This window comes from Corvus cornix, chromosome 1, assembly GCF_000738735.6.
Source record: "Corvus cornix cornix isolate S_Up_H32 chromosome 1, ASM73873v5, whole genome shotgun sequence".
Classification (NCBI taxonomy): domain Eukaryota; kingdom Metazoa; phylum Chordata; class Aves; order Passeriformes; family Corvidae; genus Corvus; species Corvus cornix.
In genome coordinates, this window is record NC_046332.1 from 19,243,682 (window position 1) to 19,260,920 (window position 17,239).

The window sequence follows — 17,239 nt, forward strand, 5'->3', positions numbered from 1 at the left end:
ATTGCTGTTTTGTCGTACAAACCGGCATCACAGAAAATCAGGGTACCAACTGTTAAAACCATATTGTAAATGCCTAACATTTAGAATATAAATAATGCTTAGCCTACTTTTCTCATCAGGATGGGATCCAGTGACAGTGTGATTAATCATAGGCTGTTCAGCATCAGTAGGGGGAAATGAAACCTATTAACGCTGCCGTGTTCTCCAGGCACCGAGGCTGTACTGGGAGGAAATGATCTCTGACGTGAGGGAAGACAGACTCCTAATTCAACACACAAAATTCCACCTGCTGTCAAGAATGATTAGGGATCAAAAGGGTATCTGAGGGTATCTGTGGGGATTGCTTGATCTTTGTGGCTAATGAAGGTAACTGTCTACAGTCAGACCCCCATTAAAGTTCAGTGTGGAGTTTTACTTTGTGCCTAAGACGCTCCCCTGCCCCAGATATGTAGGAGCAGGACAATTGGTCCCTTGGAGAATGCTTATCCTCTCTAGCTCAGGCACCAGCAGTGTGAGAGGGTGCACATTGCTCTCAGCTCAGAGCAGCAAGCTTTGCTTCTGCATGTTACTTCAGGCACTGGGGACGCTTTTTGGATGCTGCCTCTAAGCAGTGCTTTGCTCTGCTGCCATCATTACCACCATCACTAACATTGCTCTTCAACTTTATTGGGGGGGCAAGGGGATGGGAACAAAGCAATGTTTCTTCTACATCTTTGAACTTCAGAATTGTGGGTTTAAATAAACACATCTTCTGTTCTACACTACAGCCAGGCTACCTCTGTCTACTTCACAGATTATTCATTTAAGCATAACCTCTATGGATTTTTTCCTCCCTCAGATCACTTTTAGTTAACCTATGGGGGGGAAGCAGATGTCCTGCTGGAATGCCAGGTCTTGGATTCTAAAGTCTGCAGGAAAGCTGTTGATTGTCTGAAGGACACATCAAGGACAATGCACTGCAATCCATCAGCCAAGAGAGAGCAGGATGGTGATGGTGTGAACAGAAACAGAGTGACAAGCTGCTGTCACATGCACACTCCTCATGCAGATGACAAGCAAGTGCTTGTACTTAACTGGATCCAGGTAGTGGTATCAAGGCTCCCATATGGAGTGATTTGTCTTAGAAGGCAGGTTAAGCTAAAAATAACCAGGCAGCTCTAGGGGAGTTTGTCTTGCCAGGCCCCCCTCAGTTAATATCAGTAAAGTGAGATTGCTTCATTATTGTTACTGAACACTGAATTTGGGTACAGATGTAGCAGAACTGGGACTGGTGGAGAAGCACTAATCAGAAACATATTAATTTGGGAGGGGACTGGCTAGAGGAAAGGAGGTACAAGGGGAACAAAAAGGGTTCAGAAGTGGAGAAATGGAAAGTAAGATAAAAATCAGGTAAAAAACAAAGGAGGGCAGATTTTCCAGCAGTAAGAGCATGAGCTTTTACAGATGTTAGTGTAGCTGTCCCACTGGCCTAAGGACACCAGGATGCCAGAGGGAACCCTTGGGACAACTTGCTTGCCTGCCAGCCAGGTCTGCTTTGGAAAGGACTGGTGTACGGGGGCAGAGCCAAGAGGGATAACTTGCACCTTAATGTTAAAAGCTGTGGGGAGAGAAGGGTGACTTGTATTTCAGTAGTAGTTATGTGTAATTAATAGGATTTAGCATTGATAAATGGTAGCTCTGTAGCTGTGTGTAATAGCAAGCCAAATAAAGTGAATTGGAAACAGTAGTCTGTTTATTAGTTAATTAAACAGTTTTATTATTTATTAGTAATATGTTGATTAATCAATAAGAATTACAGGTCCTATCAGTTAGATCTCAAGCCTGCAATATAAAGGAGAAGAGTCAGACCCTGAGGCAACAACCCAGCATATGATTCTTCTGAAACTGGACCTTGCATGGCTGTGTCTCTGTGGAACCCAAAGTGGTAAGAAGGTGTTGTAAACATATGTTCAACACCAGTCTGGTTACTCTTCCACTTAGACTGTCTTCCATAGTAATCTGCAATCTTCAAGGTGATGTATTTAATGTAAAATTTTTTTATTCCCATTTTTTGGTCATTAGTTCCTACATGGTCAAAATTGTCCCAATCTCTCAAATGTCCCTGTAAATATTTTTGGTTCAGTTAGTTTCGGCTTATGGTTCCTGTTTTGGAACAGGGGGGCTGGCAAATTTTTTTTTGGAACTTTTTAATCAGTTTTTCAAATCTGTCTGGGTATTTAATAGCTGCCATTGCAGACAGGATGGTATGGTTGGTTTTTTTTCTGAGTAGCCTTTTATTTTTTCTTCCTGTGAAATATTTTTTAGTTTCTTTTTGAGAAAATTCTCATTCCTGATTTAATTTCCTTTGACTATTTTCTAACGATTTTGGGTCAGCTTTAATGCCTGCATGTTGGCTTTAATTTGTAAAGCTCCCTTGTAATAATGTAATAATTTCATTATTTGTTCTGTCTCAGTTCCTTGATGCCTGACAGTTTCTCTCTCACTGCCTCTTGTCCTGATGTGCAAGTTTCTGCATTAACCAGAATTTAGAGTTTTCCTCATGTAGATGAGCATCACTAATGCATAATTAGTGTGCTATTTGTGATACTTCACACCAAAATTCTCTTCAGGATGGTGGAAGCAGAGGCTGCTTTCCCACTTAGAAAATCTCTCACTTTGCTGGTTACCACAGCCATGATCACTATTTCTTTGGCCATATCTCTGCCCTGTTCCCAGCCAGCAACAAAATGCCATGCCTCATATTTCAGGTGGATTTATTGGGGATGATGAATTATGAATTTTTATGTTGGATTACTTATTATACTTGTGTCTTGTGTCAAGATCTAGTTGGATGAAAGAACTGAGTGCATTAAAATACCATTTGAGAGGGTTTATTAGTTAATAATACCTTGAAATGAAGTTGAATGCTTTCCCTCATGTAAATTTATGCAAATGTTTTTGCACTGAAAGTGGAATTATTATAATAAAGGCAGTATTATGTATATTGAGGAACCTGAGCTATTTGGGTTTAGTTTCCATATCTCTTAGAGTTGAAGAGGCTCATCCTGACCAGCCTAATTATTTCCACCGATCTCAAGAAGGGTTTTTTTCCTTTCCTCTCAGTTCATCTCTGAGCAGAATTGTACTGATTGAAGAAATGCAGATATTTAAAAAGTTGTCTTGGTACCTGCTGCTATGTTGAAGCTGGGTTAGGGCTTCAGCAAGTCCTGCTCTGGCTGCTACTGCTGGTTCAGCCATTAGACCTTCCTTAAAACTCCATGAGCAAATGAAAGCTGCTTAATGCCAGCTCTCTGTGTGCCTTCTGTAATGGCTGAAGTTCCTTTCAGCGTTTCCATCCTGCTGTAACTGGAATTAGATGGATTTGTTAATTGTTGAATTTACCTCTGCCCAGTACTGTAGGCTGTTCCCTCTCTGGAGCTACATGGAGAGATTTGGTGTCTTCCTCTGTTAGAGCTAAAGATGACCACTAAGGATTTGTAAAGGATTGCTCTGACTGCCTTGAGCCCCAGCTCCCTTCTCAGTGATAGCTATTAGCACCTTTTATCTCAGGAAAGCGCAGAGAAACATATAGATAATGAGGAGAGAGCAAATGTTTGAATAAGTGCTCCAGGGAGAGCAGTAGAGAGAGCACTAGGATGGAGCAGGGCTCCTGTCGAAGGGCTGCGTCCTTGGAGGATGCTGCTGACCACAGCAACCCTCCGACCTCAGGTTCTTTTCCACCTTTTTTATTTTTTGAAGATTTGCGCTTGGAAAAGTATTCAGCTGCCATTTAAGGCAACTTATAGTGAGTTATGCTCCTATTTACTGGCAGTTTCACTCTTCCCTTCTCTCCCACACCCCTTTATGAAGGACAAAACAATTGATTTTTCAGTCAGAGGCAGAGTGAGAGGAGTTGGTCCACAAATACAATTTTCTCAAGAGCTTCTGACCACTGATGACTTTTGTTGCCAAACTTTTAATACTTATCCCTGACTTCAATCTGTGTAAAAATTTCAGTAAAAAAACTCTGCTTTTCCACTGCTGTTCCTGATGTGGTTTGGATTAGGAAAATCTGGGATGCAGTGCTGAGCAGAAGAGAAACAGCAAACCTGGACTGCAGTGCACAGTGGATTATTTCAAGTACAGTGAGTGGGGGTAGAAAGACATTGCACTTAGCATAGGTAACACACTTGACATCAGACAAAAGCCTGAGTATTCCACACACTGCTAATCTTCCTAACTTGAGTTTTATCAGAAAGCCTGTCTGAGCTGGTTTCCATGTCTTGTTTCTTTCTGTTTAGTAAGTGCACTCACTTTGGCCAATTGTTTGTTGTGTGTGTTTACTTTCCTAAATTCATGGAAATGAGTGTTTTCCTTCTTTATTTGGAATAATAAAACCAGAGAATTATTTTATATCAACATCAACAAAATTGAATTTGTGAAAATATTTTTTATATATGAGGGTTTTATTTGAGTCTTTAATTCATTTCATTTCCTGAATTTAGATTCAATTATATGTTCTTCCTTTTAAATGTATTCTGTTTATAATTATTTTATTATTTTATTGTAGAATATATCTGAGTGAAATTGAACATAGGTTTGTTCCTTTTTCCTAGAAAAACTAAATGTGTGTAAGTCACTATATTTAAATATGATTTAATTTGTTGCTTGTTAGAGCAATAGGATGTTACTTTCTTCCCTCTGCTCTCTCAAGTCCAGGGCTGGGTAGCATGCAATAAATCCTTGCATCACAACTATGTGGACTGAATATATGAAAAAAGATCACATTCTTAAACATAAGACTTGTGCTGTTGTTCAAGGACCCAATGATATTTATTTAACATTATTTCTAATGCTATGAGTGGCAGGAAAAGGGTCAGATGAGAAAAAAGGCAACACGGTGTGCACGGATATATGTTATGGTATTACAGTTGAGCCTTGTAGTGTGGGTTAGATTTTTGGCCATTTTTCCCAAAATAGGGAAACTCCAGGGGACTCCAGAACTATGGATGTGAACACATAGAAGCCCAAGCACAGGAAGCTTGGTACATTTCTACCTTTTTTCCTGTTTCACAGTCTGTTTCATGTCTACGGTTATGTTAAATTGCTGGTATTTACTGGGTGTCCTGCAAATGAAGAACGGATGGTGAGGGCAGCAGAGAATCAATCTATACAGAACAGGAGATGTGGCAATGAGCACTAGCAGAGGGAAGAGGACAACAGAGGCCTTGGCTGTAACACCAAGTGGAGCATGAGAAGAGGCAAAACATCTGGGGGGAAAGAAGGGAGGGTGAGTGATGACAGAGGTACATTACTGTTTCTTCACTAAGAAACAAAATTTCCTAATAATTTGTCAGGCTCTACCTTTTCAAGCTGAAATTCATTACTACATCAAAGTGAATGCCCTGCTACTAACAGAATAAATGTCTCTATTTAGAATGTAAATGAGAAAAATGTATGAATTACAGGACATTTTAAGAATTGTGAGTGGCTGGGGGGATGGAGTTAGTCTTATTTTAGAAATTGGCTTTCACATAATTTGATAATAAGTAATAGGCTTAGCTTCTGATTCTCTAACAACTTGAAATGCAGCAAATCTTTACAGAATGTGAGAGCTGCATTACACATGAAGGGGTGTATGTGGGGGGTTGGCTGCTTGGTTTGTTTGCAGCCTGCCTGCCTCCCTTCCTATCTTCCCACTGTAAAAGGGCAGTGCCCTCCCTCCCTGGCAGACCACCGGGAGAGAGGGCTGAAGTGAGCCTCACTCAGCACTGAATTATGCCAGCTTGAGGATGTTATCCTTTTCCAGAGAGCTTGGGAGCCCTTCAGGGGTTAGAAGCACATAACTGGAAGTTATGTACCTCCTGTGTTCCTCTGTCTCCTTCTGCCTGGAGGAGAAACCTGCTTGAAAATGCAGTATTGGGCAATTCTTGGAAACAGACACCTGAATGCAGATGCATTCTCGTCAAAAGGAAACCCAGAAAACATTTGCACAGATGTGGTTGACACAGGAGGTCATGATCTCATTTCATATGTCACTGGTTAATCTTAGCTGAGATAATTACAGACATATGGCTGTCTAAATATGAAGTCAACAGGAAGGTATCCAGCTACATGTGGTACTACAAGTAAATCAGATTTCACTGCAACAGCCAGCAGCTGAGGCTATTAGGTGAATATCGGATGTTCCCTGACAAAATTTATCATTAAAAAAAACAAAACAACAAATTTAGATTTATTCACTCTTTGTATGGCCTTGTGGGCTGGCACCAATGTGGATAAAACTCACACTGGTATCTCATAATGTTCAAATAGTAACCAATATAGAACTTATTTGTGTATGTTTTCCAAAACATGACAGGATGAAAACCCTGTGTCCAGGAAGAGGTGTAACATATTGCCTAAACCATCTGGGTTGATGCTGGCAAGTCCTGGAAAATATCCAGACAATGAGGTGTGGATGGTTTGTTTCCCTGGCCAGCAGTCGGGTCAGCATTGTCCCCTGCTCAGGCTCTGACTGGCTGCTGGCCCCAGCAGCACAGTAGCTGTAGGTGCAGTAAAGCCCTAAAGCAGAGGCTGGTCTGCAGTACTCAGAACAAGTACAAAATGTCCCTGATGCTTTGCCTTTTATAGTGTTGACCCCAAGCACGTGTTTTTCTTTCTTTCCAGAAGGCCTCACCTTGTGGCCAAACCATTATCACATTTCTGTGGCACATATCCACTGGAGCACAGCTATAGCTTTGATCTTACTGCTTCAGAGGACTCCCAGAGTTGCTTGGGAAGCCCATGGGGTATCTTTGCAGGATACTGCCTTTGCAGCATGCAGTCAAACCCACTGGTTTGTTCCAAGCTCAGTGGCAGTTTCCTGCGCAGCCATGAACAGGCATCATTAATTACATTATTTCCTGCCTGTAAAGCAAGAGGATGGACTGTCCCCTGCTGCCCCTTATCATGCTTTTAAACCACTTGTGAGCAGAAGTTTTTCTTCCTGTGCGTAGTAAACTGAGGTTGAACTCTTGTGGTGTTCTCACTCAGATTTGATCAGGCCCCCCCCAACTTCACTGCTGGGGTAATTATTTGTCCAGGTCACAAGTAGAGACCTGCATGATGAACTCTGGCAAGGCTTTGTGTGCCAGCTTGTGCTTTCCTCTGAGCAAGTGCTTGTGCTCCCCAGGTGCTGTGGGCCAGGAGAAGCTCCACAAACCCACAATGAGCATCCCATTAATTTTTCCTGCCAGCCAGACTCTACGGGGCTGTGTTCGCAGGACCAGAGGCGGCAGCAGCAGCAGCAGCTTACTCTGGGTAAGCGCTTTCCCTTGGGCTCACACGTGTTCTTGTAAACTGAGATTTCACACAAGCCAGTGAAGACAATACTTCAGTTTTATTGTTGTTTAGGCATGGATAGAAACATTAATTCTTTTGCACTCTTGGTTCTTGAGACTTGCCTATAGTGAACTTGGAGCAGTGAAAAACCCAGCTCCTCGGACTGACGATTTAAAGTGCATAGGAGATCAAGCAGAATCCCAAAGGCGAGGAGTTGTTTATATTCCTTTTTCTGTAGCTGTGAAAGTTGAAGGACTTTTTTTTCTTCTCCTTTGCCCTATATTCCCCTGACAGCGGTATGAAAATTTTCAGCCCTTCCCTATGCTTTCCCTTTGGAGTTTTCCCTATCTTTGGAAGATTCCTCTCTGTATTTAAGAACCATTTGTAGTGTTATAAACAAAGAGAGGTGATAGATGCACACTCCTTCACAGGACTCTGGTACAACTTTTCCCGTTCAGAGTCATGCCCACTGAATTTGTTTTTTCTTTTAAAAAACTTGTATCGCTTGGCAGTGTTCTTGCACCAAAAGAAAAAGATATATTTATATATAAAGTAACTTTTTTGTGTGTTCACGTTTTATTTTGGAAAAACAGGTGTTTAAAAATTTTAGAATTTTTTTAACAAAATTCTAAAAAGAAAAAAAATCACAATATTTACAGAGATAACAGAATGGCTTAGCCATGCAAAACAAATTACTTTGGTTTTTCCCCCATTTTACTTTGGTTTAAATATTGACCAAGATTATAATTTTTTTTTGCCAAGTAAAACAGTAACAAATTAAAGTTTAGAGGCATATAACAGGATTTCCCTCTAATATTTTATACAGCATAGAGTTTATAGGACATCTTATGTATTTAATCCATGCCAATGCACTACAGGAAGCTTTTATTAAGACATCAGTCACTACTGCCCAGACATTTAACATTTTACAAATTTACAAGTAACAGTGTTTTCTTCCCCCTAAATAATGCAAAAGTGGCAAAATACATTTCCTAACGTCCATCTTTATCTTTTATTTATTTATTTATTTTTGCCTACCAGTCTATAAAAACTTACTTTTTCCCTGGATATTTGTAAATGGAAACCTGATGTTCTGCTTATTCTACTGTTCCTCTCTATCAAAGTTGCCTGCTACCTTCTTCCAGAAACTAACTTTCCAGATAAGATGAAACTTATCTCCCTTAAGTACAACTTTCTATTGGCCATTCACCCTAAAACCTTTTCTTATCAAGTACCATTCTAAAAATTCCCTCAAGCAAAAAACATGTTTATAAAGTTACAAACTTGAATGTAACTAAAGATACATAGACATTTCATTGTTACAATTATATGTACTGTTTGATAAATTAGGTACCAGTTAAAAACACTAAAATTATCTCAAGGTGCATTCAATATCTGTAGCATAGTTAACAAAAACACACAAAAAATATATATATATATTCTATTTTTGTGGGAAAAATGCAGCTTTGATATGACCACGTTTTAAAAAAAGTTTCCAATTCTGACTGGTATCTCTCTGAAATGAAGAAAAGGTACAGTACTTTAAGGCAGCGAATAACATAAAGGAATCAAAATTAATCCAGAATTCCAGTTCCTTATCCTAATGCTAACATGAAAGACGACTGATAACCATCAATAAAATGCGTGTCTTGCTCTAGAAGAAAAGGATTTATTAGCCACCAGCTGTATGTAGGCTAGGAATTTTTCATAGTGTTCCTTGCTTAATACCCAGACTTCTTCAGGGAAACTCTTTATTCCCTTTCTAGCCTGTTTAGCTTTGCACGGTTTTTTAAATGTTCCTTTTCATTAACAATTTAGTTCATTCTTGTCACAGCTGTCCCCCTTCTGCTTTACCACGATTTCAAAGAATGAAAAAGGAGTTTGACATTTTCCTTTAAGACAATCTTACACTCTAGGTACTTGCTACAAAGCAGAGGCTTCACTGATAACAACCAGAATTAGACATGTACCTGCTCGAAGGGTGTCATAAAAACAATTGAAATAAAACCATTACACTATACATCAGATTAACAGCAACTCCCAGAACAAAGCCTTACAGTGTATAAAAATAGCTACGTAAAAAATTTACATAAAGGCAAACAAAAAGAAATCTTCAGTGCAGACATTTACAAAAAAATATTTCAAACAGAACACAACATGGTGACCTATTATCATGGCTGTTGCCAAAATTAGTTTGTGGGGTTTTTTTAGCTTGAGATAATTGTGTCTAAAATCCTTTGAAAACCTGGTAGTATGATCTGCTTAATACTTGAACCATGAATAGCTGTCACTTCTTTGTATATGTTTAAATACAATCCACGTTCATGCTTCAATTGGTCTATATGTATTCTCTGAAAATATGAAAGATAAAAGCCAGTTAAACATTTTAAAATATGTTACCCATCATGACTACTTTGTATGTAAACTTCAAATAAACAGATACACGAATAGTACTTTCTTCTGCAGCTCAGTGATGCAAACACTTTCTTTCATGACAAGAATCACTGTTACTGGACGTACTGGGAACAATATTGCAAATTTATCTGGTAAGTAATGGATTTATGTCCATTTCATTTGTGTAGATCTACTGTTCTGAAGGAATACAGAGTAAAAGATTGCACTGAAGGCACACATTGTATTTACGCTGCAAGCTTTTCAACATCCAAATTGACTTGTTTTCCACCTTTAAATCCTTCCTAGGCCATAATTTTGGTATTCCCAACTCCCTTTTCCAAACTAGTAAAACACTGATATTGCTGGTAAAGTGCCTACAGCAATGCTGCATCTCTTTATATACCATGTAATTGCTCTATATAAGCCAATGAATTCTGAATATTTAGTGAAAAACTTGTGACTGCTATTTGAAAATTTCAGACAATACTGACATATTGACATTAATAATGAGAGTTGCATTCATTGAAATAAGAAACCTTGTTATGTAAACATGAAATACCATAATTCTATATAATTCCAAATGCTTTAACCCCGTTTTACCTCAAGAAAGTATCCAGTGCTATTTGCTTAAGATCACTGAAAATCAGGGCTGTCTACAGGTTTCCTGTGGAGGAGCTTACAATGCAAACACCCCTCGATATGTCCTACTCTCATTTTTAAGAACAGTTGATGACAAACTCAACAAACCTCTCTATGGTTAGCTGGTTTTCAGACTCTTGTGTTATCACAGTGTTAATTTTAAATGGCCTAAATTGGCCAGAAAAATGGTCTAACCCCCTCCTTTGTGTACTAAGAGGAGAGGTGCAGCAGTGGTGTATATATGTGTGAGCACAGGGTGGTGCTCTTGGTGCTTTGCAGTGCTCCTGTAATTCCCAGCAGAACTTGGGGATCTGCCAGATCATTTGTAAACAGTTTACTTCATACGGATCCCAGCAGGGGAAACTTTCAAACCTGTTACTAATGTAATGGACAGTGTCTCTCTCCAGGATAGAACTGATCACAGAACAGGTGTGTGAAATCTAGACTAAGAGAATTGTTTTGTTCTAAAGGAAGTTTCATGACCTTTGCATTAATGATGGAAAAAGTGACCAAGGACTTGGAAACTGTTGCTTTCAGTAAGGGAAGAAATTCCTGTAAACATTTCAAGTCATACCTTGAAACCTTCTGAACCCTACATACACATATGTACCACAGTGATACATTATACAAATTTATATTTTCATTTCCTTGAGCACATACATTAAAATAAAGCCAAATATTAAGTCCCATCTGAATGTCAGGCTTCTTTTTATATTTTTGTGTGCAGCTCTGAATTCTTACCTAGCCAAAAGCTTGAGTCTGTCTGTTCTAAAACTACACCACAAAACGACCCTACTGCCTCACCTCTGGAAGGTGAACACCAGCCCAAGCTACAGCTTTAATCACCAGAGAGAAATGGTGGACAAAGAGATGTTAATGCTGTAACATGAAGCACTTACCTGGAATGATGATTGACACATTTTCTCTTAAGTTTCAGATTTATGATTGTTTTCCTCTAGTTTTTTGTTCTCTTCTATATTTCCAAGATCTTTGTCTACATGTTTTGATGCTGTCCTATAATGTAAAGGAAGGGCATTTTTGCACGTCTACAGCATTTTGTTCCATCCTCATATTCATGACACTGCCTCCTCCCCTCACAGTAAACAGAAAATTTTGACAGTTCTGTTCTGAGCAGAGCAACAGGTTTGCATATGTCTGTAAATAGGCCAGTGACACCAGATCCCCACTGCTGTGAGTACCACAAGAAGTATTGCAGCAGGGCTCTGTGTGTTTGATTTACCTCCTGAGGAATTCAGAATTAGTCTGAGCTAGAAGACATTTAGTAAGGTTAAACCAGTTGTGGAGATCCATGTTTCTTGAGAAAGTAATTGTGCAGCTTGTTTCAATAAACACGAGTCTGCTTTAAGGCGTACTAAAACGTTCCGAGCATGGCTGAGATATCTTGATCAACACAGCAATCTTTTGTGTACTCGTAGTAAATGACTTTCAGAGCCCGTGCCAAACGGAAGCTCTTTAAATGTGAAGAAACTAATGAAAATTCTGGCAACACTGAGAAAAAATCCCACTCTAGCTTCTAGGTCTGTGCTAGCTATGACTGACAAGCTTTGGGTAAAGATGAGATTGTGTAAATGTTTGAGGGGGGGAAAAAAAAGAGGTATGCCTCATTAAAAATAGCAGGTCTTCCTTAATGCAAGTAGTGGTGATGAATTAATGAGTTAAGTGCTTAGTTTAGCTTAGCACAATAAAACCACTATGCCATTCATTTAATCTGTGAGAAGCCTCACTGTCTGCCAAGGTGAAAGATTCCTGCAGTGCTGTGATAACATTTTGAAGGTCCCAATTTTGAAAATGTAAATGGGCAAATGTGTTTGAGTGGGACGAAGTAAATCCCTTGTGTCAAAGCAGATTATCGTAGCTGCATTTTCCCTACAGATAATTTGTTTCCCCTACAGAAAAGCGAGGTCTGTTGTGACAGATTGATGCATATGCTCACCCTTGCTGCAGGGTAAAGACCCGGAGTGACGCTGACTTGCAAAATACAATGAAGACACAGGTTAGGGAGATAGTGTGACATGGCACGCTGACACCATGCAGGTACGCACCTCCCGAAGCACCGGGCAGAGCTAGCGCTAGTGGAGCGCTCCTGTGCACATCCTCCATCTGAGCAAAGGCCGGGAGCAGTGGCTGCCTGCCGTGTGTGCCCTGAGCTGGAATACCCTGGGAGCAGCGCTACTGAGACAGCACCGTTTAGTCTTTGTCTCTGAAGAGCTCCTGCGGGGGTGCCAATGCACCTGACCCCCCTCCTCGGGGAGTGCTGCTGAAATGCTGCTCTCCGGGCTGGGGAACACAGCTTGGAGGTGGAGTGCCAGGGGAGCATGGGATTCTGGATCCCAAATCCCACAGGCTACACTGAAAGGGACCACTCTAAAATCTTTTTGGTTTTAGAGGCGGTTATTTCCTGAGGGGCTATAAGTTTTAACATTTTAAAGCAGCATTTACCTTTTCCTATCAGTTTAGGGTGCCTCTGTTATATTTGTGTGACTGACAGGAAGGTGTCATCCTGAAAACCCATTTACTGCAAAGATCTGAGCTCCTCTTTATTACAGGCAAATTTAATTTTAAAAGTGCTGAGATAGTATTACAAAGTAACTTGTTCTACAGTGGTAAATTTCCATTGGGCAGTAACATTCTATTTTTTTCTGGTATTCAAAACCTGAAACACATGGCATGCATAAAAGGAAAGGATGGGAGATGCAATGAAGAAGAAAATTCAGTGCTTTGGTAGAGACTGACCTTCTGTGAGCTTAATAACCTTTCACAAATCTCTTTAATCTTAACAAAAAGGAAACAACCCCTCCAAAAAAAAATCCCTTGAAAATTAAAAAAATTTTAAATTTAAATTAAAACCATGTTTGGTTTAGGTTGAGCACATGATTTGGCTTGTCATGTGGCTAATGAGTCTTTTCCATAAATAAGTCCCACAAAATAGGAGACAATAGGGAAAGAGATTAAAAGCTGAAAGAGTCTGGACTCAGGCAATTACCTGAGCTGAAATGAGTTGGATGTGAGAAAGCAGTATCATGCACATCTGTCCTCATATAACTGCTAATGTCTGCTCTTGGAGACTGGATAGATTATGGGCATGGCTCACTGGGATCCTTTTCTTTTGGCCTCTTATCAAGAGTTTTACAGTGCCCAAAGCAGACTGAATCTCATAGGACCTGACAGTTACAGCACAGGGATCTGTCTGGTCTTCGATTAGGTTAAAAGTATTCAATGACTAATGTCAGGATATTCTCCAACGCGATCAGGTTTTGATTTTGAAAGTAATCTATTTTAGTTCTGCATACAGTGAAACTGAATGTCACCTTTATTTTCCTAAAGATACAATGGGCAAAAATGGGACACTCAAAGAGCAACACTGACTTTGAAAGAGGCAGGTGCTCCAAAACTCTTTTGGAGGATGTTACAAACCACCTGCTTGAAATGAGAGCAGCAGCAGTTTTTCATGTCTGACAATCAGATGAATTTCAATTCTCAGTGCCTGAGACTGAAATGCAGCTGTTTATTTATGGTGGTTTGGTGATCCTGCTGACCTGGTTTTTTTGTTCCCCAAATACCATTATCTAGGCAGATTCACCACCTCAGCACAAACAATGCTGCTGCCTTTTTTAGTGCTATCCAAATAGTGTCATTGAGAGACACAGGAGTTATTTTGCAGAGTTGCAGCAGTGTGATCCAGTGGCAGTGCCCTGCCAACAGCAGAGGCACAGCCACCCCTGGCATGGCACCAATCCCCAGGGCTTGACAGACGTGGCTTGGGTTTGTAACAGAAATGTCTCAAAACACAGGTTCCATCACTTCCTGGGGTGACTTCAGGCACAGGACAAATGGTCCTTTTCAGCTTAACATTCAACAACACTTGTTCCTTACATTTTTTGTGCATTGACTCTTGTCAGCTTGCTCCATTTTCAACTCAAGAGTGACTTCCTGATAATGTCTGAGCAGGTGGGCAATGGAGTCTGAACAGATAGAAGTATTCCCAAGGATTTGCCCAAAAGGGAAGACAGCCCACTTTGCCCAGGCCTGGAGCACTCTTACACATTGTCATTATCTGCAGCTCCACAAAAAAAGCTCACACTTTTGTATGCTGTTGTTCTGAAGAGTGAGAAGTTGGTTGTATAAATATGAGTTTACTCGCTCAACTCTTTTCTTTTTTCTTTAAATTAATTTGTAAATCATGGATCATTTTGAGCTCTTGCTAAAATTATGACTCATATTTAATATTTATCTATGCTTGCTCTTCAGGAAAACAATTATCCCCAGGGAATCCTAATCAAAATCTGTCTGTAAGTAGCACCAAAGTGAGGTTTTTAGCATTCTTTGGCGTGTATGTACTGAGGGGCCACTATTTTCATGTTCAGATACTGAACGATGCTCATAGCATTGTTTGTAATATGAAGACCATTTTCCATGATAACTGTTTTTCCTGCTGTAGTGTAAATACAGACTACATATAGGTGACCCAAAAATTGCAGTAGGGTTTTAATTTCTGATTTCTTTTAATCTCGCAAGTCTAGGCCTCACCCTCAACACTATTTAAGGAAGAAAGTATGCAGTGCTGTTTGTCCTTGTTACTCAATCTTGTGATAATGACAGGTAAGATAATGCACATCTGTGTAGTTCTGGGGGTTGAAGCAGGAGCCATGAATTTCATTAAAACTACACTCAACTGCACTGTTGCAGAAGATTTTCTAGGAGCTAATGGTTTTATACATCCCAATCTGGACTAGCTGCAACCTCCTTATTTACTCCAACCTTGCCTTCCACTTTCTTCGATTGTTTTCAAATGTCCATCAGTAGGAAAAAACACAGAGATCCTAGAAAAATATTCCAATCATCAGGAAATGGATGACTGTTTTTAATTTGTGTCACTTTAATATTAGTTTTTTGTCATGAACTGACACTTTCAGAGATGTTTGTAACTATGTCTTTTCTTTGGAAGGGAACTGAGTGAAAACCAACACAAATGCTGAGTCTTGTGGAAAACATAGTGACTTTCCTACTTTTTTGGCCCACCATGTGTGGACTCATATGCTTGTTTGCTATAAAGTATCAGAAAAGCAGAATTTTTATGCTTCAAATGTTCAGTTTCAGAGATGCCAGTAACCTTTGTCATCACTGTGACCTAAGAAACATTTCAAGAGTTTGATGTGCTCTGAGTGTGAACAATTTTAAGACTGCTGCTGTGATTCAGCTGGTCCATTTGAAGTTTCCTTCACTGGATGTTGAACCATTTTAACCTTTATCTAGCCTTGTGACTTGAGATTTGGGCACCTCCAAACTCCAGGGACAAAAATGGGCCAGGGTCCAATCTACGTGCAAACTTTCATGACTAGAGAGCAGGGTACAGGGTGCACTATTTCCTTTCTGAATCTTTAATTCCTGCTATGTCCTCAGCTGTTTCTGGCAAGGTGAAAATTTCATATATGAAGCATTTACCGAACATGGGTGTCCTGGAATCTCTCAACTGACGTCTGACACAAAAATTTTAGAAAAATTCTGAAGTGCTGAGTTATATTCTGTTCAGTGCATATTAGTTTACAATATCCTTTTTGGAAAAAGGAGAAATCTGAAGAAAACAAGTGTTTGGCCTTCTGCTCAGATGAAGGAGAAACAAGGCATGCTGGAGTAGGTAGCCTCAACTCTTTATTCAAAAGGAGGCTGGTTGCAGGATGTGGAATACAGATGAGTCTCTGATTTATGGGATAATATTCACACTGAAAAGGATATGTGGCAATAATCAGCTTTTCCATCAAGTGGAGCTGAGGCAGTGAGTAACTGTACAAGTGATTTATTGGGAATATATTCCAAGGCTACAAGTATAATTCCTACTTAGTGTGGATGACAAGACAATAGAAGATTATACAAACCACAACACCAATAACAAAAAAAAATTAACGTTTTTCTTGCCTCGGCAGACTTGGAAAGTTCTGTGCTGCTGCGTTCTCAGACTTTCCTTTGGCGTCACTTTGGGGATAGAGATTAGGTGAGTTACTGGTCAAGGGTGGGTTCAAAAAGTAACTACTACCTGCTGGCCTGGATGGAGTTGTGCCTAAAGGTGTAAGGTGCTTTTTGCAAGGCCTGCTTTGATTTCTAGGCTATGATTCATAATGAAAACTTTGTCAGAATAGGTACTGACATTCTGCTTGCTCCTGCAGGTATGGTGTGCAGAAAGCAGGGAGGATAACAACAGATCAATTTAAACATGTACAGAGAACAGGAGATTGTCAATGATGATACATCAATTAAGGGGTTTTGAAGCTAGCAACCACATGTCAAATACAGAGACTATAATTAAACTATAAAGGTATTTTTGTTTCCAGTGAACCTGTCTAATCAATTCTAGCTCTAATTTTTCCTCTAAGCTTTAGGAAGAGAAGTTGAGCATGAGAAAAATGAGTGTTGTCCATTTAGAATATGCTATATTCTATCTTTGAAGCAGAAAAAATTGCTGTAATTCATAAATTCATCTCATGCTATATTCTATGATTCCTGTCAGCTCTCCCCACACTACTCAATGGTGCAAGAAAAGATATTTTACCTTCTCTGCCCTTGTTATAATCAAACCACCTCATCCAAAGAAACCCAAACCAGTGTACCACGGTTTCATGATTCTACATTCACACATTCAAAAAGGAATGACAAAGTTATCTTAGACATTACTGCAACAGTAGCAAAGTGTGGGAGGAAGAGCACTATGTTGTTACTTTTAATTTTTTACCACAAGAAGCATAAGCTTTGGAAAAAAACCAAAAAAATCCTCTTTAATATCTGAGTGTGGTTCTGTGCTTGGGTAATTTATAACAACTCTATATTTGAAAAATTTCAAAAACCTAATCCGTTATGGTTGAACTAAAATTTTTATGTATTATCCAAAAAA

At 39.6% G+C, this 17,239-nt stretch overlaps 1 protein-coding gene across 2 annotated transcripts in view; it reads right to left on the minus strand.

Moving 5' to 3' along the window:
• Positions 1-7,341: 7,341 nt before the first annotated feature.
• Positions 7,342-17,239, minus strand: part of ALCAM (activated leukocyte cell adhesion molecule) — a 118,209-nt gene continuing 108,311 nt past the window's right edge. Inside the window, exons 15-17 of one of the 2 annotated variants that reach the window (XM_039557745.1) lie at positions 16,270-16,326; positions 11,235-11,349; positions 7,342-9,653 (exon numbers count right to left, since the gene is read on the minus strand). In XM_039557745.1, the coding sequence (XP_039413679.1) occupies positions 11,262-11,349; positions 16,270-16,326 (145 nt within the window). In that variant the 3' untranslated portion in view covers positions 7,342-9,653; positions 11,235-11,261. The remainder of the gene's footprint in view (positions 9,654-11,234; positions 11,350-16,269; positions 16,327-17,239) is intronic. The other variant, XM_039557752.1, reaches the window with a different exon arrangement.